The sequence below is a fragment of the Euprymna scolopes genome, chromosome 12 (genome assembly GCF_053919585.1).
Source record: "Euprymna scolopes isolate OS-2025 chromosome 12, ASM5391958v1, whole genome shotgun sequence".
Classification (NCBI taxonomy): domain Eukaryota; kingdom Metazoa; phylum Mollusca; class Cephalopoda; order Sepiida; family Sepiolidae; genus Euprymna; species Euprymna scolopes.
The window spans coordinates 155,329,391-155,352,852 of NC_136493.1; the positions used below are offsets into that span (position 1 = coordinate 155,329,391).

Sequence of the window (23,462 nt, forward strand, 5' to 3'; positions counted from 1 at the left end):
TCTAAATCAACAAGTTGAAAAACAGTCCTCAATTAGCATGATCATTAACGTAAAGATAGGTTCAAGATTACATTCTATAATTTCAAAATTATAAACTAAACCACTTCTTTAATTAAACTAAAACTATCAGCGTTTTAGATTAAAACGTTTATTTCCCTATGTTTAAGGGCATGGCGAGCAACCAAAATAGATCTTGCTGAGGGAAACAAAGCACAGGACGTCCTCATTAAAATTAATTAAGCTTTTCATCCCGTTCTCCGATCAAATCACCTTTGTTTGTTTTTTTTATTTTTTTGCACATTGTTTTCTAAACCATGAAACACAAATGCTTATTCACCTAATTTATCGACCAAATTTCCCACATCAAAACCTATCAAGACAACCCAGTCTTGAATTCCAAGTGCGATCAATCTCACCATACACACTTTCCATTCCTTAACCTTATACAGCGTAATTTACTTACTATCATATTAGCTACTGTTACATCAACGGTCAAGATAAAAAGTGCGATGACATGTCCAGTCTAAACCCTATCACCTAATTCTTTGATGAATGTAACGTAGTTTCTATAATAGAATACCGTTGAAAGTAAAAATTTTCCCTCGCTCGAAATTGGCATGAAGGAGAGTAGGTGATTAAACGTTTCTGTTGGTGGTCGATATGGAAATTTGCTTTTTCATTGGTGAAAAAAAAAAAAGGAATCACGTGATTATCTTTTATAAAGACGTAATACCGCAACAAACACAACCTGTAACTGTAGGTTCATCTTGATTAACCGGGACCAGACTATTCTCCTATAAGATGGGCATTTGACAGCTTTAGAGTAGAATCTGTCAACTGTTGCAGGAAAAAAATTGCTGATCGTAAACAACGGCACATTTCGTTGCAACCTTACGACCAATTTTTTTTATTTGTGACACCGGTGAGGTTCTCTAAAACAATTAACCGTCGTGTTTACCTTCTTGCCACACCCTTCTTTGTTCGTTTAAAATTCCGACATCCTTCAAATATCAATTATAATAATTATCGAACCAGGACCCATTTGCGGTTTGAATAGCCGTTACATTGCCACGTAAACCACCCTTAAAAGAATTTAAAAACTTTACAGTTGAATATGTGTTACATAATAAACGTTACGATTACCGTTACAAAGAATTAGACGACTTGTAGGCGACGGCGCAATTCTTACGATTAACTTTTTATCATTTTACTACCGGTGACACCCATACGATTGTCTAGAGCGCGTAACAGTTGTCTCAGTCATCTGTCCTTACTCACCTGCTTCAAATCCCGACATGCTTCAAATCTCTATTATAATGAGTGTTTAAACATAAAAAATAATTGTGCTAGCAAAAAATAATTGTGCAAGCAAAAAATTTAAAACAAACACTTTACTTTTCAAATAACTCGTAAATTAAATAAACTTTTCGTTCAATTCATTTAATTTATTGTATTCCATACTCTTAACTGTTTTAAGTATTTTTGGTTATCTGGCATATTTCTTGAGACATTTCATTGTTGCCTTACTTCCGCCGTTTTCTAGACGGTAATACTTGATTTGGCGTCATTATTATTATTATTATTATTATTATTATTATTATTATTATTGGCTCACAAGGAACTTTCACACAGGTCTTCAGAGATCTTTCCCTGAAAACAGCTTGTGGTGTTCCCTGGAAGCTGAGTGACAAGTCCCCCCGGGTGTTGTTGTTGTTGTTATTATTATTATTATTATTATTATTAGTAGTAGTAGTAGTAGTAGTAGTAGTAGTAGTAATAGTAGTAGTATTTGTAATATAGTAGTAATTTTTTACGTAAGAATATTTTTTTAATAAGAATGCTTAATTTCCTTTATTATTATTATTATTATTATTATTATTATTATTATTATTATTATTATTATTATTATTAGTAGTAGTAGTAGTAGTAGTAGTAGTGGTAGTATTTGTAATATAATTATAAGTAATTTTTTGTATAAGAATATTTTTTAATAAAAAATGCTTATTATTATTATTATTAGTAGTAGTAGTAGTAATCTTTGTATTATTATTATTATTATTATTATTATTATTATTATATATAGTAAATTTTTTAGCGTAAAATGATAATTTTATTTAATAAAAAAATGTTTAATAACTTTTAAGAATGTGTCACATAAGAAAGACGTTTCAAAACACATTTTTATTGAATGAATTTATGGTTAATATTATTAAACATTCTTCTGCAATATGATATACTGGATTCTTATTATGCATTATGATACATAAGTTTTTAGTATTATTTCTTTGATAAAATAAGTGGAACAATGTAAAAAATTCTTATTTTATTGAATGTGTAATATTTATTTATTGTAACTGTTAACTTTCTTTTTATGTGAAACATTTTTAAAAGTAAATAAACTTGTTTTTTACAGAAAAGTATCATTCTTACGCCAAACAACTTATACTACTACTACTGCTGATGATAATAATAATAATAATAATAATAATAATAATAATAATAATAATAATAATAATAATAATTCGTCTAAGAATGTCTTCGTAATTAAATATGTGATAAGTTCATTCAGTTAAAATATGTTAGAACTTTTCGTCGGGGACGCAAAATAAGCTATCACCGTCTAGAAAACACCGGATATAAGGCCTTGAAATTTAATTTAATGCCTTGAAAAATGTAATGCCTGAAAAATATGTCGGATAGCCGCATTTTTTTTTGTTATTTCTTTTCAAACATGTATTTTATTTAAAAATAAATATAATTTCATAAATCTAGTTTTATAAATTAACTGTTGATCACAGTTGTACTTGCATTGTATTTACAACTGAATTGTATTTGTATGAGAATTGTTGTAGATTCACTTACTGCTAGATTTACCAGCTTGAGTTGATCATAAACTCATATCTTGTTGGCAATGATTTTCTGATATTTTTCATTGTTAACGGTTATCGTTTATAACGGTTCAACAAGTTTCGATAACTTGTAGACACCGAAAACAACATTTCAATTGATATCTAAACTAATTTCTACATGTTTTAAAGATGTTTTGACACCTGGTCCTGCTGCCACAGTTAACATTTTCAAAATAATAAATCTTAACTTACGCATAGATGAGTTTGATGAAAGACCAGAAGATGGCGACGCCGAGCAGACCCCCAAACACGTAAAGAATGGCTGTGTAAAAAGGCAAAAAGAAATCGAGTCAATTCTCATTTTAGGTAAATCATTTCCTTCCGATTAATATGTTTTTGGGTCTAATTAATATTATACAATTTTTACCCAATTGTTTCTAGATGATTTCAAACTTTTCCATTGTTGAACAAAAATAATCTGAAAATTAGCAAATCCTGCACGCAAAACACACTACAGATGATAAAACCATTAAAAATAACTAAAAACACTCAAGCACTTAGAATCAGCAATTGCAGATACACACATTTTGATTTGCACACACGTATTATATACAAAGATATACAAAGGTAAAATACAAGCGCAGTACTCGTGAAACATTATATGAGAGTAACGGAAGTAACTCACAAATATTATCTGCATATACTCTTATTCAACCATGAAAATATTCCAACAACACAACACGAACGAGGTACAATTGGTTGGGAAATAATCGGATCAGTATATCGGCAAATTGGTTGGGAAATAATCGGATCAGTATATGATTATGACAACACGTCAAAGACATGCAATCTCCCCCGGAAGTAAAAGTTGCGATTATAACAACTAGCACAGCACACCACTAACAGAAGATCAGAACACATCTAAATATGCAGAGAATTTGAATCTAAAGACTAAATAAAAAATAAACGAACCAATACAAAGACAAAGCAAATATATATATACATATATATATATATATATATATATATATATATATATATATATATGTATATATATATATGTATATATAATATATATATATATATATATATATATATATATAACTCGACCAAATATGACCTCTAAAGTTATATACTAATATTAATAGGGATGGGTAAGAAAGAGTGTGAGTTTATTATAATTAATTATTAAAAAGGAATTAAAACTCAGAACTTAAGAAAGGTAAATCAATATAAAATGCAAACAGATTTAACCAATGTTTAACCTGAGAATTTCACGAGGAGACGCGATAGCTTTTGTGTAGTTAGGTAAAAAATATATTTTCATTATAATTATTATACTCTAATATTATATTGAGCACCCTTTGAATAAATAAGAAGATGAAGGATGTCGAAATCGAGTGGACAAAATTAATCAGCTGACTGGCTGTGTTTGCGTCCAATTCTACTATGTACAAACTAACACGCTAACAGGAATGAGTTCACATGTGAATGACATTCGTTGACATTATTGCAGAGTTTTCCTCATGCACTCATCGTAAATATCGCATTAATCAAGAAAAATGAATACTTTTAGTCAGTGGTGACAAACTTGTCTGGATAGCATTTGAGATGTTATATGTTCGATATTAACAGAAATGACAATACACATGTGAAAAGAAACGACTACGTTATAATGACCCGATCGGTATTTTTGACGCCAAAGCAAAAACTCTTCCAGAACATTCGATTTATAAAAGCTAAAAACACCGAACGATTAAGTAGATTGCAACCAAATGGTCATTATTGCGTCATGATTGCACGTAAAAATAATTCATATCCTTCCCGCCAATCATTCTAATCACGTAGCTTTAATCTCAGCTAAAATCCATGGTGAAGGAATATTGTTATATTGGCAATGCTTATGAAACTCTCAACCAGAAAAAAGCACCAGCAATTCATTCCACAGAAAAAAAATAATTCAAGGATGTTGGCAACCTTCACGTAGTTCCTCCCGTAAATATTTGATATCTTTCTAGAAAAAATATAAATAGAAAGATACTGGTGAAATGAACGCCGACAACAATCGTCTGATTCATACGAAATGAATGAATGATGCTCAACAATCATAACAACAACAAGCATCATTATCATACACATTAACTAACCACAAGGGGGAACAATAGCAAACAGTATCATCCATGGGATAAAAATCCGTTGACACGTGTCATTCGCAAGCAAGCGAGCTATCAAGTAGCACAGCTAAGTTATTACTTGTGATTAATTCATACGAACATCTCACTACTGTACAAAATCTTTGCTTATAGAAAGCAAGTACGAGAGACATTTTACTTACATAGAAATTCTTATATCAATTCAAACGTAATTCTCATAAACGCAGTCAAACATCTTTTAGGTTAAATTTGTGAATTTCAAAAAACCAATAATGCTGTATAATTTTTGACTAAATGAAAAATCATTTTTCTTGATTATACTTTTTTCTGAGATTTCAGTGGTATCCACCCTTATCAAAGAATCTTTATGATTTTTTGTATTCTTCTTGCTGGGGTTGGCTTTCGATGAAAATTCCTTCGAATCAATATTCGCGCCAACCACGCAAACACCTACGATTTGATACAACTGTCAACGAGATCGGACGAACATTTTTTTTTTTTTTGCTTTTCAATGGAGTAACTTCTTAAACTTGCAAACATTAGCAAAAGTAAGATACAAATAAAATAAAAATAAGAAACGAAGTCTTTTTGATAAGGGTGGATACCGCCGGAAATCTAAGAAAAAATAATTTAAAAAAAGTGATTTTTCATTTAATAAAAATCATACCGCATTACTTCATCTTCTAATATGTTCAAATTTAACCTTACAAAAAATTGTTTTCAAAGATATAAAGTATTACAAGGTAATTCCTCAAATCTCTCTCTCTCTCTCTCTCTCTCTCTCTCTCTCTCTCTCTCTCAACTGGAATATGTTAGCTGTTTGATTGTGATTTATTTGCTATCTTGATCGTTTTCAATTTTGAATTTTATTCTATTTGTGAGTTGTGTAATTTATTAGGGTCGCAGCAAACTGATAAAACCGTGGCTACAAGGCAAAATAACTAAAAGGCTGATTGTTGTTATTAATGAATTTTTAACTTACGATAGTTGTTGTTGAGTGGATTGTTGACAAGGACAATTTGACAGTAGCCATCGGTGTAACTCGTGTAGTTGACAAACATCCAATAATCTCCCCTTTCTATAAAATGATGAGTCATGCTGGAAGTAAAAGGAACAGCAAAAAGAAGTCGTTATTACTTGAATGCCAAGTCATCAGTCGTAACTAATCCACAAAATATGTTATTTACTTACTTCTCCGCGATGGGTAAAGTGGAAGACAAATTTGGTTTTTAGTGTTAAAGTTTGAATAGCCGGAACCACTTTTGGGCGGTCTTATTAAAGGCTCGCGGAAGTTGAGCTTTTTGACAGAAATTTCTTTTACGCGTCAAATCAGTTGCAGTTTCAATTTTGTTATGTAAAGACGCGTTCGGTCACGTTTTTATAAGAATCCAAATGGGAGGCTTTTCCCCCGCCCGTCCTTCCTGCAGAAGAATTCTTGGGAACTCATGATTTAAATGGGATCTTTAAATTAGTTTCCCTATTTGGAAAACATATGAACTTTATTGAACTGGCTTGCGAATTTTCGTGTCTTCTAAGACTTTTACTTCTGTACAAGAAATTTCGGTATTAGTGCCAGTAATATCATATAACCAAGAGGGGCGCTGTAAACTGTAAATTTGTATAGTATCGCTGGCACGCCTTCACCAGTGTGGAGGACAGCCCTTCCAAACAAAGGAAGTAATTCTTGATAAAGTAGTCTCATGAGAGTAAAAAATAAAAGGCTCTACGCTATTTATACCGAGAATAAGGAGTAAAGAAGTCAAGATGACTCAACAACGCTCTGAATACCTTAGATTTATTTGTTAGATTTAAAAAGTATGTAGAATCGTTACAACGTATTAAAACATTACTGCGCATGTTCGTTAATTCGGAACAAACTTAAATTTCAACAAACTGCCATTCTTTTAAGTATTCTGTCATATTAAATGCAAAAACAAATGCAATTTGTAATTTATTAAATAAATGCTTAAATTTTCATTAACATGGATAATTTTATGGATTCTCGAATTTAATTTATCTTAAGAATATACATTTTAACTTGTTGTGGGGGCGGCATCGTAGATTTAGCGGCAGATATTCTTGCAAAATAAATTATTTAATTTTCCCTTATAATAGTATATTAATACGAAAACAGAACTGAAAATGTCAAAAATGTTTGTTTAAAAGATTTAAAAGTTGTTATGTTATTCCCATAATTGAGTAAAGGTTGAAGCCTAACAGTGAAATACTCATAATGAGCCATCACTGAGTTATCCAGTCGTGATAATATTCATAACTATTTTTTGATTCTGAAAAAGTATCAGATAAAAGTGTTTTGAATGATAAGTCAAAACAAATTTGTTTTTCTTTCTTCGATTTGTTTTCGTAAACATCATAATTGCGTGACAAAAAAGTATTGTAAAGACTTTTGACTCTTAGAATTTTTATCAAAATTAATTCGACCAATCTTATTCCCATGCAAAAATGGGGTCTGGTTAAGAATTTTAAAAATCACTACTAATCAGATCTATATAACATGTTCAGTATATAACTTGAATCAGTATATATTAAGACTTTTACTTGTATAGTAACAAAATTATGTTCTCTCATCTCGTATGTATACGCGTGTTATTCGTAACTACTCGACTTTTACTATTGATCGATTATCCTTTGAAATAAAAAAATAATAGCGTACATAGCTGAAACAAACTTAAAAATTACGATTTGAAAAAAAGTCACTTCTCTTCTTCTCGCAACCTAGAGAATAATTACGTTGCCATTTTCCTCTCTTAACATTCATCATAAAATAAGCATTCCCTGATTCTATATCGGTCTGCTTGCTGATTTGTAAATCTGTGATTCTTAGTTTTTTCATATATAACATAAAATTAAATTTGCCCCTATTTCATTGACCGAAAGAGCTTAATAAACAAACGCTACATAAAAATATTTTGTCATTTATTTTCGTGTTAAATTGGCTCGCGCCATGAAAAAAAGCGATTTCCCTATTTAGTTTGATTGTTTTCATGTATATTGTCTTCATTTTTTTTTAATTGGGATATTTTTATCAATTATTTATACTATGATCAACGCCCATTGCATCGGGGTAAATTATTTTATTCGGTTACAAGTCAGCCATATCAATAAATAAATATATATATGTGATTAAAACACATTTCTTTTTAATATTAATCAATTACTTTTAAAAATTCAAACTGCACTAAGATAAAATAAAATTAAATCTTACGAAATTAAATCCACTAGAATGCATCTTTCTAACAAGTTTACCATGTCCCGAGCACTGGCTGATCAGGTACGGCGATCTAAGGCTGTTTCTGTTATGAATGCAAACCATTCGCAATTCCAACGACGAACACCGTGAAGGTGATGGCCTAGAATAAGTTCAACATTCTGCTTTACCGTTTCTTCTAGACTGGTGGATGTGCTGAGGTGATGACTTCATGAATGAAGTCAACTGGATGTCGTTGAAGGGCATGACTGAACCAACGTCCAGCAAGGAGAGATTTTTGAAGGGAGTTGATGTTGCAGCGAGCGTAAACTTTACTGTTGGAGATAAACTGTTGCCAGAGCCCAGGATTTCATCAAAAGGGAGTGATGACAGTTATAAACTGGAGAAACAGTTGGAATCTGTGGGTTTTGTTGGAATGGTTAAACAGAAAGCTGAACTGAAAACTCAAACGTTGGTGGCGTTCATTAAGATTTGTTATAGACTCGCCTTGCTAATTGAAGATTACTCGTTACAGCTTTTGAATGGTTTCGTGGTCGATCATAGTACTGTTTAGCTTTACTTGTATCATCTACTGATGAGGCTTGCTCCATGTTTTCCGCAATTTTCTGCCAGTAAATGTTGCGATTATCTCTCGCAGAGCGGGCAGTTCCATGACGCAATTAACAGAAGTCATTGGAGCTGGAATATCGACCTTGCTTTCGGTTTGCAAGTTCAATTGTGCGGCTTGATATCCAATCTTTGACACATCTTTTGGTAGTGGCAAGAGTCTGATATATTACTTTATTGATATTGCTTTTGAAGAATTGCCACATGTCATCAACATTTGCATCATTCGATTGAAATGCTTCAAAACTGTTGAAACGGTTTGATAAATAGATTTAACAGGAATTTTAAGTAGCTTCACATTTGAATCATGATATATCATATTTGAGCTGCTGATGAGTCTTCTTATTTTCATTTCAACGCAGATGTAGTTTTGCACGGATCATGACATAATTGGAGCCATTGTCAATGCCGGTTTCTACCCCACGATACACACGGCAATCGAGCACGCTATACATTAAATGAGAGTTGATAAGGCTGTGGTCGATTTGGTTTTGGGTGACACTGTAATTGGAGTACCAAGTCACGAGATGACATTTGGGATGTTGAAAATGGATGCTTTAAATTGAAAGCTGATTTGTTGCTGCAAAATCAATGAGACGTTCTGCTTGAACAACGATCCCAGATGATAAACTGGCAGATGATGTGTCTCGTGAAAGTGTCTTCAATGCTCGTGCGGACGTTGAAATCACCTGCGACTATCACAAGATATCGTGATGGAATTTTAGACTATCATAGAATAGATTGACTTTTTAGCATCAGATCCGTTCAGATATCAGATTACACATGATTCATTTTTAAACTTACAAAATAAAACTTAATTGATTGTTTGATTTTCAAATTTAATTGACTTTTCCGACTTTACTAAAATCAAATCACACCTAATTTTGCAGTTTCTATCGTTTGAACCTTAATAAGTGAAACTTCATTGACTATTTCATATGTTAAAATTTAACTGACTTTTGGATTTCAATATAATCCATCCAGATTTCGAAATCCAAATTCTTCATTTGGATTTTATTGAGCATAACTTCATTAATACATTAATTGATTAATTGATTAATTATCTGATTTTTTACTTTTACTCTTTTATTCTATTTAATTCTATTTAAAGTTGTTTTTATACATTTTTAAATTAATGCTAATCACTGATCGATTTTTCTTAACCTTAATCCTCTGATGAAAATAGTCTATCTTTGAAAACATATGGGTTAAGTATTTTTATTTATTATAATATTTTGTATAAATTTTTGATGGATTAATGAATATTGTAATTTATTTAATCTTTTATTATTTCATCATTAATTCTTCTTGTTTTTCTTATTTAAAGACATGTAGAAACTTGGCTTCATGTGGCAATGTTTCAACTAGTTGTTATTAATAACTAAATTTTCCGATCATTCTCCTTTAGATCGTCTTATTGAGAACGATGTTTTTCAATAAAGACATCTAAAGCAAAGGACAAATATTCCTCTGAAGAGGTCCTAGTTATTAATAACTACAGATCGAAACATTTCCATGCCAATGTAGCGAAGTTTGCATATGTCAATATGGATAAATATTGATATAAATAGCTCTATTTGCTATTATGCATTATTATATAAACCTGGCAGAAATGGTCTGGACTTTATTCAACGAATAAATTCTTAATTTTGATTACTATATATATATATATATATATATATATATATATATATATATATATGTATATATATGTCATGAACCGATTAGATAAGGGAAATTTAGGAACCTGTTCTGCGAACTTTTGTAATCACAGTTACGTGTTTCTTGAAACCGTCGAATTCCATCATTGCCTGGCATTACATTTTCTGACAAACGTATTTTATGGTGAAATACTAACTTATCGTATTTACCTGAATAGTTATTTGCGTACTGTAAATGTGCCACTTTAATAATTAAGGCACGAACGTGTATCCCAGTTGGAAAATATATCCAGCCATAAAACTAGATTTCCAAACAACGTGATGTTTATTCTTACGTTAAAGGCGTACACAATACGAACATAATAATGACTGGCGTATATATTCTTGTATTGGATGAATTAAAAAAAAAAAAGAAAGAAAGAACGCATACTTTATCTGGATCGCTTTGCCAGATGATGTAGAAGAAAAAAGTCGCCTATGGGAGCAGTTGTTCCTTTGTTTTAACACATGAATTGATTAACAGGTTATACTGTATGCCAATTTCTTTTCAATTTCATATGTATAATTTTCTTCAAGTTTTTTTCTCTTGACCTTGTTGGAATCCTTTATTATAGCTAATCCATGATTTTTATATTGGCCGGTATTTGTATTATGAAATACGTTTGTTAAGATATATAAAATCATTAAATCCACAAGATCGCAGTCTTGGCGACCATGACCAAATCAAAGAAGTTTGTCATTTTTGTTTTTTGTATCCATTGGTCATTATTATGAACTGAAACTGATATTATATTATATATGTCTCGGCTAACTCTAAGGATATGGGTAGATAGGAGTCCATGATGTCAAACTAGGTAGATATATTTATTTTTATTTTCGATATTATTAAACAAGGGGGAACGATAAATCTGTCGCCCCAAAGAAAACAACACTAAAGTAGTTTTATTTTAAAACCTTTTATTAAACAAATAAATTCAGATAAAATGATTATCTAGTAGAGCTGACATCTATTTAATATAACCACCTCATGTAACCAGCCTCAATTACCACCTCGATACCAACTGGAAACATGCCCTTTCCACAAGCTCTGGCGGGAGCTCGGCGAATATTCGGAGGTTGGTGGCGATTATAGGTCATGTTGGTGATGTTCTTGACGTATGATCAAACGAAGTAGTCCAGCAGGTTCAAGTCGGGGGAGCAGCGGGTCCAATGAGAGAAGGGTACAAAGGCGTAACACTCCTTCTGAAACGAAGCCTAGGTCTCTTTGGACTTGTGGACCAGCGCCGAGTTCTGCTCCCATACCCAGGGTCTGCCAGCGGCCATCTGATTGCGCCATGGGACCAGCACATTCTTCGACACATCCAGGTACACTTTGGTGTTGACTTTCAAGCCGACTTCGAAAATGTAAGGTGGGATGATATGGCCCTAACTTGAAACCACACCAAAGACCATAACCATGGTCGGAAACAGTACCCTGAAGCGTTGAACCGTCCGGATTTGCCTTTTGAGAGAACTGGCAATGATCCTGTTGTCAAAACTTGAATCGGTAGACCACATGAGTTGTACAGCGGCGCATCCCCGATCTCGCTTGTTGAACATTGTATCACTTTCAGACATGACAGGAGGGTCCTATCGCTCTTAGGATTTGTACACAACAGGCCAACTAGTAGATGGTCTGCAACAAAAAAAGAAAACCAGTTTTCATCTAAGGGAAATGGAATCATTTCGCCTTATTTTAGGGCGACAATTTTATCGTCCCACCTTATACTAATTCTTCCTATTTCGAGTTTGATCGGATTAATTTTGCGAGTGTTTATGTTATTGCTAAAATTATTTTTGTGGTCTTTAAATACGATATAGGCCTCCTTTTATTTACTAACCTTGTCGCTAATTTTCAATTTATTCGTAATTTCATTATTTATAAAATGTATTGTATTTATGTAATTGTAATCGCTTGTATATGAGTTTTTGTAGTTTTCGTATTGTTTTCTGTGATTATTTTATATCCTTGTTTATTTATTATATAAAAATTCAAGTTTTTTTCGTTTTGTTAAATTGTTTATATTTTTAAGGATTTTGTGTAATGTTTTTGAGAAATTATAATGTTGCTTTCGGAACTTTAAATTTTTAATTACATTTAGTTCTATTGTTTTTGCATTTTTTAAAGACTTTTGAATTCATAGGACTCTTTTGTATCTCGATATCCTTATTAAGGGAGCAATTTTATCGTCATCGCATTTGACATGTTAGTTCGTACGTTTTTAAAATTAATTTAATAATGTATCCATGCTTTCGAGGTGTTGGATGTGTATAAATGATGTTTCTTGGATGACAATTTCCATGTTTATTTTTTTTAAGTCGTGAAATAATGTCTTATGGGTTCTCAACTACTTGAGGAGCTAAGTATAATATATATATATATATATATATATATATATATATATATATATATATATATTAATATTTTTTTATTTATACAAATTTGTACACAAGTGACACTGACATGACAATGTTTCGATCAGTAGTCATAAAAATCTATGATCTCTTAAGATAAAAGTTGTTCTATATATATACCTGTACGAAAACTCTATTTACTGAAGATTAAATGAAAACTATTATTTTTAGTATCCAGCCCATAATAAAATAATAACTGATTTTAAGAGCCTTAGACCATTATATATATATATATATATATATATATATATATATATATATATATATGAACAAAAAATCAATACGAAAATTATATAAATGTTTATATCTTTTCTGTATTTATTTCCTGTGTGTTGACGTGTAGAAATACAAAAAGTCTTTTGAAAAACAAAAACAAGAATGTTTCCTTCAAAAGTACATATTTTCGACCGATCCTTCGATCTTCCTCAGTGTGAAATATATATATATATATATATATATATATATATATATATATATATATATATATATATATATATACTTATAATATTACTATCTATTTCTATATTATTATTATTGGCTACAATATAGTTTTAAATTATGTACTAAGTTAGAATTGTCTGTAAAGTCCGGTGGCGCAATGGATAGGAAAATTGTAAACTTCAGTTATAAAAGTTACAATAATACCTTTATATTTTTAAATAATTCGTATTATCTTAATACGTCGGACTACTGTTCTAATCTTGAGTGTTATTTGCATAACATTTCGGTCGCTGTGCCCCTCAACCTTCTCTAGGTGCATCTTATTTCACTCAGAAATCTGCACTGAATTTCGAATAGAGCCGTTTTTTAATCCACGAGGGTAGCATGCTTTTGTTCTGTCAGCCATGACTTGGGTGAAGTATTAAGTACCTAGGATTTCTACCCAATAAATCATAAAACCCTTTTTATTTTTATATAAAACACAAGTATTTATCTAAGCAAGAAGGGACACCCAGCGTAGCCGGGTTGTAAAGATATTTTAATTTTTTTCAGATTTCCTATATATTATTATAGAGTTAATGTTCCATCGATTTTTATATATTATAAAATAAAAAAAATATATCCATATGACTTGGGTACATTAGCTTGTACCGAAACTGAAAACAAAACTTATGAAAAAATATATGTATATAAATATAAGTTGAGTTCCTTCAACTATAATCGAAACCGAAACCAAAACTTATGAAGAATTCTTGGTAAAATTATTTATTACAAGAAATAGAAGTTCATAACAATTAAATGATAGTCACTCGGATGCAAGCATGACACACAAAATAAGTAACACACACGCTATCCTATTGATATAAAGATAATATTCGAGTTTGTGGCATTTTTACGATGTATTAAATAATTGTACTAATGTTTTATTATTTCTAAATATAATATCGTGGGGTCTGTATTCGCGCTGAACATCCATTAAACAACAAAGAAAATGTTTTACATTATTTCATTTATGACTTGAAAATTCAAAGTTGTAGAAATTAAAAGGAATAAAAATAATTGTTCTGTCAAGTTCGGGTTAAGAACAAGAGTACTCCTCGATTCTAGTTTATTCCCGGGCAACGCAAGGGTTATCTGTCAGTCATAAGTAAATCTCGAGAGCGAGACAGAAAAATCTTACTTGCAAATCGGTTCCACTTGCTGACTCGGTGTTAGTCTTGCCATTCGTACAAGCATTGGCTTAACTGATGATATCAAAATGGACGTCGTCTTCTTGCCAGGAGCGGTGTTTGTCTTGATCAATGGACACTGGAAATAAACACGTGTTAGCGTATGAACTTCATTGAATGACACTCACTAAACTAATATAATTTTAAAAAATTTCCAATTATAAAGATAGTTGATATTCTTAGGTTTAATACTTGACTGAACTGATGAATTACTTTGAGGGAACGAGGGGTAATTTAATTGAAATCCCTAATATAATTATTATTTTATAGGTGATATATATATTACAGAACACAGATTAGCAAGGACGCATTTGAAAAATTCAGTAATTGTGTAGCTTTAACAATTATTGGTACATCCTGTTTTAGCAAATATCGGTCCGTGCTGCTAAAAGCACAACAAAAAAAATTAATCGATTTTATCGAATTATACATTTAATCCTTGTCCATATCTTTTTTCTTTGTTATGAATAAATTAAAAAAGACGCTTTTTCACTATACCACAAGAATAAAACGTATAGTATGTGGATAATAATTAAATATTTATTTTTAAATAACTATATATATATATATATATATATATATATATATATATGTGTGTGTGTGTGTGTGTGTGTGTGTGTGTGTGTAAAAATATGCTTTTGCATATACGAGGGTCGTTTCAAAAGTAAAGCTTCCGACTTTTAATTAAAACATTAAAACTTTGAAGAGCTACAAAAGACGGGAGTGGTACGATTAAAAAGAACGAAGTTGTGTGCTTAAGAATATAGTTTTTACATAGTCACCACCATTCTCAATGCATTTTTCCAGCCTCTTTTGATGCCTCAGTCTGGAGGGCGTTTTGTCACTAACATTTCTGCCGCCACTCTGAAACGGACGAACCCATCTCCTAACTGTGCTAACATCAACTCCATCGGCTACGTAAACGTTCAACAAGCACCGGTGAATGTTTATCGGTCTAATGTTTTCTGCATACATGAATTCAATGACGCATATTTTCTTCTAACGCTAGTTCGTGACAAAGGTAGCTTTTTTAAAGTCTCACAGCGTCAATAACTGCAATAGAGATGAAACTTTTGGGCTATGAATGACTAAATTCAGTCATCATAACAGTGCAATTTGCAATCCCTTCTGATCCATTCGGGTGGAATAAAAATAGAATCTCCATCGTGTTTTTCTATATGCGTTCTATAATTTATATATACCTTCCTCTTTTTAAAGTTGAAGCTCGATGGTTGTTAACATATTGTTCGAGCATATATAAAGAATGTCATTCAAAATCCTTATATGGAACCTCACTGTCATTGTAAAAACGTACATTTTGGAAGGGAAATTTCTAATATCGGATGTAGCGCATAAGTGCAACATTGTTGAAAGGAATAGAACCGATAGATTTATTGGGTTTTCTAATTACAGCTTCAGGGGTAGATTCAGAAACCATATATCTTCTTTTAAGATGCGTAACCCTGATTTTAAAATGACTCTTATTAATCGAGCTAAATGTGTCAGAGAATTATGCAGCAGTAACATACAATTCGACTTGAAATGATATATATTAGATAGAGCCGGGAAATACAAACACTGTGAATCCAAGAGTTTGCACCCTGCAGTCATCTATATTATATTTCTCTTAGTCTGTCTGTCTGTCTATTTGTCTGCACTTTCTACTTTTTCTCAAAAAATAATGGGCCGATATAGCTGAAACTTTGTATGGTCCTTTGTTATGATAAAGTGCAGCGAACTAAGAATTATGGTATCTGTTCGATGCCTAGTTAGGGCTTAATAGAGAATCATACGGAATAGGATTAAGTCCCACCTTTTCGTGGAAACTACTGAGCTGATTTAGCTTTAATGTTGAGTTGACTTTAGTCATAAGATCCTGCGAACTAAGTATTATGGTATCCGTTTGATAAGATAAATAGAGAATAATGGGGATTAGTATTCAACATAAAAATGAATACAAATTTAATTATATTTAACCACCAATTTGGCATGAGGAACCCATTCTAAGTCAACAGACTATAACGTTTTATCCTTTTTAAAAGGCTAAAAATCTAGTATCATATAATAGTAGTTTAAGATGAATTACTTAACAAAGGATAGGAAATTGTCTCGAATTGTTTAAACAGATCCAGATATGTACTTCCTGTTTCGACCCAGATTAAATGATTTGAAAAATAAACATATCATATTCGAGGATTGGAATGTTGCTAAAATTAGGGATTATTGAGATTTTGCATAAGAGGAAACCTGCACACTCGGGGTTAAATGGAATATTAAATATAGGGTGTTCTTTTACGTCAGTTTTACATGAAAATGTCCACATTAAATAAAACATAATTATATCGGTTTTTGTTTTTTTGCTATTGTTTGTCACAGTTTATTGGGTGATTGTTAAACTGATGCCACTCACCTTGTAACATTCGTAATCTTGCGTGTAGATACTGATGTCGAAATGCACACTGCTATTGATAGTGAGCCAGGCGTGATCCATTTGGAAAGCTGACTTCCAAGTTTCGTTCAATCCGTTGTATGATTCGATCCAGTGGCGTTGTTCTTTTGTGGCGTTTGAAAAACTCAACGCTTTTAGAACACGCAAAAAAAAGAAATAGAGACATAAAAAATTAAACATTAAGAGATGAAAAACAAAAATTGAAAATAAAACATACGAATTATTAAAAGGCTTATAAACACATCAAACAACTCGGAAATCACCCACGAAAATAATAAACCTCTATATACACAGATGGTCTGGGGTGGATTTCATTTCTGTAACCTCTGAAAACTTACATGATTGTCCAAGCTTTTTTCATAAAAATGTCTTGATTTAAAATTTGTTGCTATGTATCAAGAGAAGCATACGTAGAGAACAAAACAGTAAATATAGTCTAAGGAAGCTTAGAGTATTATATATATAATAATAAACAAATAAATATACTCTAAATTCCCATAGGTACTAAGCACGTTTGTAAGCCGACTTGGCGCTAGAAAACTCACAATAACAAAAGGGAGCCCGATTATATAATAAAAAGCAAAAACAAAACAAAAAACCTTAAGTTAAATTTTGAAATAAAACGGGAACAGCAACTGTTTACCATGCAGCTATTTCAGAGATTTAAAAACAGGACAGCTGTTTAATTCCTGGCTCTCTAGTAGAAATACCACTTTCCCAATGATTGAATGTGCACACTATCCAGTTACTATTTCACTAATATATAAATCAAAACATTACACACACACACACACACACACACACACACACACACACACACACACACACACACATATATATATATATATATATAAAATCAAGAAGTAGGAATAAAGTTTACAAGCCAAAAGCTTCTGTAAACTTAAAGCGAATATATATTATTAATTATAAAACAATCCCAACAAAAAAAAGAAGTTCAATACAACCAAAATAGGAAATAGAGCTTGTCATAAAAGAACACAATTAAAGACTGTACATTATAATTTACAAGACTTTATTGCTCGATAGGATACTAAAAAAGAAATATTAAGATTTCCTTAATCCGCAGAGTTTCAAAGAATGTGTTCTTTTTATTAGAGAAAAGATATTATCAAATGAATATTATAGCGATGCTATTGATTTTCTGGAGGTGTCATAAACTGAAACTGCATTATATGAAAGCAAGTCATCAATACAAAACAAAAGTTGATGCAAAGAGTTCATGAATGAGAAAAGAAATAAAAAATGAAAAACTAAATTAAGGATTAAAAATCCAAATGAAAAAAATATGCAGTAGTTAAATATTTCCAAAGATAAAATGATCATAAAAATCAATGTTCTCATAAGAACTTGTCGTATTTACAATGTTGATCAAGATATCCAAATTAAAAATCAAAAAATCGAAAAATCCAAAAGTGCGTAATCAAAATCTGTAGAAAAATCCAGTTTTCAAGCGATCAAGGAAGAAAGTCTTTTTTTTCATATAGAAGTAAAGCTACTGGTGTAACGCTGTCTCCATAACACGCTAATAATTGGTAAATATTCTTAAAATTTAATTCTTAAATACATTCTTGTAGATTATAATTTACAGTCTTTAATTGTATTCTTATATACATAATTCAAATATAATTTCAAAAGTAAAATAAAAGGTATTTAGGTGCCATCAACTAGAATCGAAACCGAAAATGTAGCGCTCGAAAGTGGTAACGTTACCAATGTACTAATGTGACACACACATGAACTGATTAAAATTTAAAAGTAAAAATAAACTAAGATGAATGTGCAAAATTATAACGATTATTTTTCTAATTTTCACCCATTTTTGACCCCTTAAAAACTATTTTAACCGGCTAAAGACCCATAAAAGAACAGCACGTTAAAATTCCAATTATTTGAGCTCTCTACGCGCCGCTCTGCGACTTTTAATTTCGGAGGAGATAGAGTTTGAAAATATGGAAACAGACAAACAGACATATAGCCTTTTTATATATTAGATAAGTAAAAAAAAAAATAAACAAATGATAATGATTATGATATTTCGTATAAATACATTTATTTACTTTTTAAACCTAGTTTCAATTACGAATATTCAACAGTTTCTGAAATGAATACAGAAAGAAATTATTCACTCTAAATAAAAGTCAATACATGGGTTTATTTTTCATTAGATCACTAAATATACTACAAATAATTTAGATATTAAACCTTAATTACTGAATTAATTCTCTACTTTATAAGAATAAAAGTGCGAAAACTGGTGGAACATAGTTTTTGAGGGAGGGTGTACACTAGTAGAATGCGTATTCAGATATATTCTAGCGCCCATCCTTATAATACGTTGTTGGGAATTTGTGTTTAATTTATTATTTATGAGAACAAACATAAACGTGACTGACCAACCGATCCCGAAAAGCTCTCGTACAAATAGTGGGGAGCGTGAGGGATGACAGGGCAGTGCTCCTGTGCATCCAAACTTGGGAAGGCGGACATTAAACGATATTCAAAGTACCTACGTTTCTCATATTTATCAGTACTAGTGCATATACTTGAGTCTTTCCGGCATACAATCAAGGAGTTGACCTTGATCATCACCAGGGCAGCAACAGACCTCTGCATGACGCCACACACAGATGCGAGATTTTGGCCCGAACGTTTTGTAGACTCTTACTCCTTGATTCATATATTAATTACGGCATAAACGGCGAATTGTTTACCCACGTCAATGACTACTTAATTGTACCGAAAGCTTTCAATGACTCAATGAATATTCTCTAGTGGATCCCGGAGACGCCGTGTGTTCTTCACGTAACCACTGTCAGTTTTTTATTGCCACTTATATTCACGCACAATATCAGATGTCTGAGGTTATGAAATTCTTTTAAATTTTTCAAGTTTTACAGACTTTAGAAAGGCATAAAGAGAATTCGCCGTTTCTCAAGTTTAATTGCATTTCTATCAACAAAAGCATTATTACTTCAAGCTTTTAATCTTTATTGTTTTTCTTGAATATTTTGAAATACTTCTTTACGGCAATTACAAGATATTTTCAAATCTATTATTATGCTAAATGTGAGTTAATCAAAATTTTGCCATTTAAAGTTTTTCCTATATATTTTAATAACAAAAAATGCACATGCTAAAATATACTTTAGTTCTGGGATCGAGTTATGTTGTAAATGCAGGTTAATTTTTATAATTAAATGCTATTTATAATAAACTAAAACCTCGACCATCTCTCTTAATTATCTATGTAACAGAGCGCAGACGCACGTATGGTGTCTGTATGCAAATGTCGAACCGTGTGCAAAGTGACGTCACGGCAACGATAAAAGAAAACGTGCGCAGACCGACAATGATGTTCGAGATGATGAGAATGACAATCACGTTAGAAACGTGGGTGACATCACAGCCGTAATGAGAAGTCACGCATGGCGGGAGAACGCATAATAAACCCATTTGCTTAAAACCTGAAACAGTTTTTCTATTCTTTGTACTTCTTTGCGACTGAGTCTAAAACATGTTGGGTCCCGAGTGTCTACATGTTAACGCACGTGTAAACGTATGTAACCGTACATGTATATTTTTATAGCTATTTTCATATTACGTTTATTCTCTAATATTTCTTAACATCTCTGTATGTGGAAAAAGACGAAACGACATTTAATGTTTCCCGTATTTATACTTTTAGAAAGCGTATTGTCTTTAGGGAAGTTTTGATCTATCAGAGAATAATTCACTAATTTGTGTTTTCATTTTCCTACTATAAGGCGGGTTGACCAAATTATATTTTCTTTTCATTTTATATTCAATTTTAAATTATCATCATATTTAATATCTTTTTAAAGCTGTTACATATTCAATTTTTTGTTAATTGAATATATTTATATTATAATACGTAAGTTTAGAAAGCCAATAAAATGCAGATTAAAAAAAAGATAAACAAACATTTATTTGTTTAAAAATCCAATTTGCGGCGAGCATAGTACTTTCATCAGGATTAAGATCAGTTTGTGTGTGTGTGTGTGTTTTCTTTTCCTTTTATCGTAGCCTGATGTGATTAGAAAAGTAAGATTCGTGTGGTCTTTTTCAACGGTGATATTTTCCAATTCCAAATCACGAGAAACACGTGGGTGTATGTGAAATGAAAATGTATTTTTAAACAAATAAATGTTTTTTTATTTTAAAAATTTTGCGTTATATTGGCTTTCTAAACTTACACAATTCAATTTAAATTTAAACAGCGCTTTTATCGCGGATTAAAAAATCTTCACTAAGCATTTTGTTCCTATATAGTATAAAAATGTGATTTTGGTTATTAAATCCAAATCATCAAACGAATATAGTCAAGCTCATCGTCCGAAACACTTTAGTTTGACTTTAATGGGGTGTTTGCGTCCTTATTTATACTAGCACGTTAACTTACTTGTCCACATTTCCATAAACTAATCATATATATATATATATATATATATATATATATATATATATATATATATATATATATATATATATATATATATACACTCATGAGCAAAAAAAAAAAAATGGGCCAAACAAGTTTTATATATTTTATTGCACTAAAAGCTATATTAAACAAAGAACAATTGAACAAGGAAACTTAAACGAGACTAATAACACAGAACAAGACATTTACTTTAATAAATGCTTAGGATGATATAGCATTCCCTTTTGATTTCTTTAAAAGATCAATCCTTTTAGACATGCTCTCAACCAAAGTGAAACACTATGAAGAGGAGATGCTATTCCATTCGCTTTGCACAGCTTCCCACAGTTCGTCATTGTTCTCAAAAGTTCTTCCATCCAATATCACATCAATTGAATTATCAGAAGAACATTTTTTGTGACTTTAGCAGTGTGTGCAAGGGCATTATCACGTTGAAAAATAATGTTCTGAGATATTCCCAGCTTCTGGATACTTGGTAACAGTCCTGTTTATAATATTCGAATGCATTCTTTTGCATTGATTGACTTCTCACATCAAATAAGTTCCCCAACTTCTGCTGCAGTAAAAGTTCTCCATACCATTATCCCTCCATTCCTGTGTTTAACTGTCGTTTTTATGCAACTTGGCGAAAATCTTTCTCCAGTTCTTCAATTGCGCTGTTCAGGAGCATCGGGAGCATCAATAACAAGACAACATCTTCATTCAGCTAACCAGAAAACATTCCTGAACCGGTCTGTATCTTTCTTGCTATAACACGAGAAAAATCTCTTTCTATCGTTGATGTTCTTCTTAGATAAAAATGGCTTCTTTGCACACCTTTTAGAGGAAAATCACATTTCTTTCATTCGTCTAGATATTGTATATCTTAAAAGAGAATTTCCAGACCCTGTTTTGAATTTTTTGCTATGGTCACCATAAGTTTTCTTTCGATCCTTCAAAACAGTTAATTTAAGCCTTCAAAGTCGATGCTCTAGAGCGACCAGATCCAGATTTCCCTTTTCACAAGCGTTCGACTTCGAACCTTTGACCAATTCGCTTTACTACAGAAAGAGATTTTTTCACATTTCCTTTTCTTAAAATATCAAAAATCTGCTTATGTCATTTTGGACTGCTTTAATCCTGCAATTCGGTTTTTTATATCCTCGCCAAGATATAGTTTTACCATTTTTAGGATTCCTTTTTCTACATATTATTATATGCTATAATAATAATGATCTGCAAAATAGAAATTTTCAGTTAAAATTAATGGAAAAATATCGAAATATTAGAGTTAGGGTTGTCAATGATGATTAGGATGGGCGCGGTAGCAATTAGAAAACTGATTGGCTAACAAAAAACTCAATAGCTTATGTGTATATATAAACGCGCTACAACCACAACTTTTCGCATAAGCCAGCTAAATTCTTACGAAAATGAAACGTGGAATATTCTGTGTAGCTTAATTGCCATGTCTATTTTAATACCTTACTATATATATATATATATATATATATATATATATATATATATATATATATATATATATATATATATATATATACTCACGAGCAAAAATATGGGCCAAGAGTGAAAGTAGCCATTTGCTATTTATCTAGATATATTACTAAAATATTCATATAAAATTATAGGATTACCTTAGTAATTTAATCTTTCATATGTAAATATGTAAATGTCATTGCTGATGAACTGAAGGGGAAAAGACTAAACGTTGTTTTTTTTTATTATTTGATTCCAAATTTATTTCAGGAGGTGGTTGTCTTACTTAATTGTCTTACTTATTTTAACTTTTCCTTTCCTCTGACCATTTGAAACGGTTTCACCACGTGACCAGAAAATGGAACGTGTTTTATTCGTTCAGCTTTTTATATATTCAGTAAGTTTGGATAAGATATATATATATATATATAT

At 31.3% G+C, this 23,462-nt stretch overlaps 1 protein-coding gene across 1 annotated transcript in view; it reads right to left on the bottom strand.

The window, feature by feature from the left end:
* LOC145291574 (heparan-alpha-glucosaminide N-acetyltransferase-like) overlaps positions 1-23,462 on the bottom strand; it is a 150,748-nt gene that overhangs the window by 49,303 nt on the left and 77,983 nt on the right. The window contains exons 2-5 of the mRNA XM_080137651.1: positions 17,033-17,202; positions 14,574-14,701; positions 5,985-6,100; positions 3,102-3,171 (exon numbers count right to left, since the gene is read on the bottom strand). Coding sequence (XP_079993777.1) covers positions 3,102-3,171; positions 5,985-6,100; positions 14,574-14,701; positions 17,033-17,202 — 484 coding nt within the window. The remainder of the gene's footprint in view (positions 1-3,101; positions 3,172-5,984; positions 6,101-14,573; positions 14,702-17,032; positions 17,203-23,462) is intronic.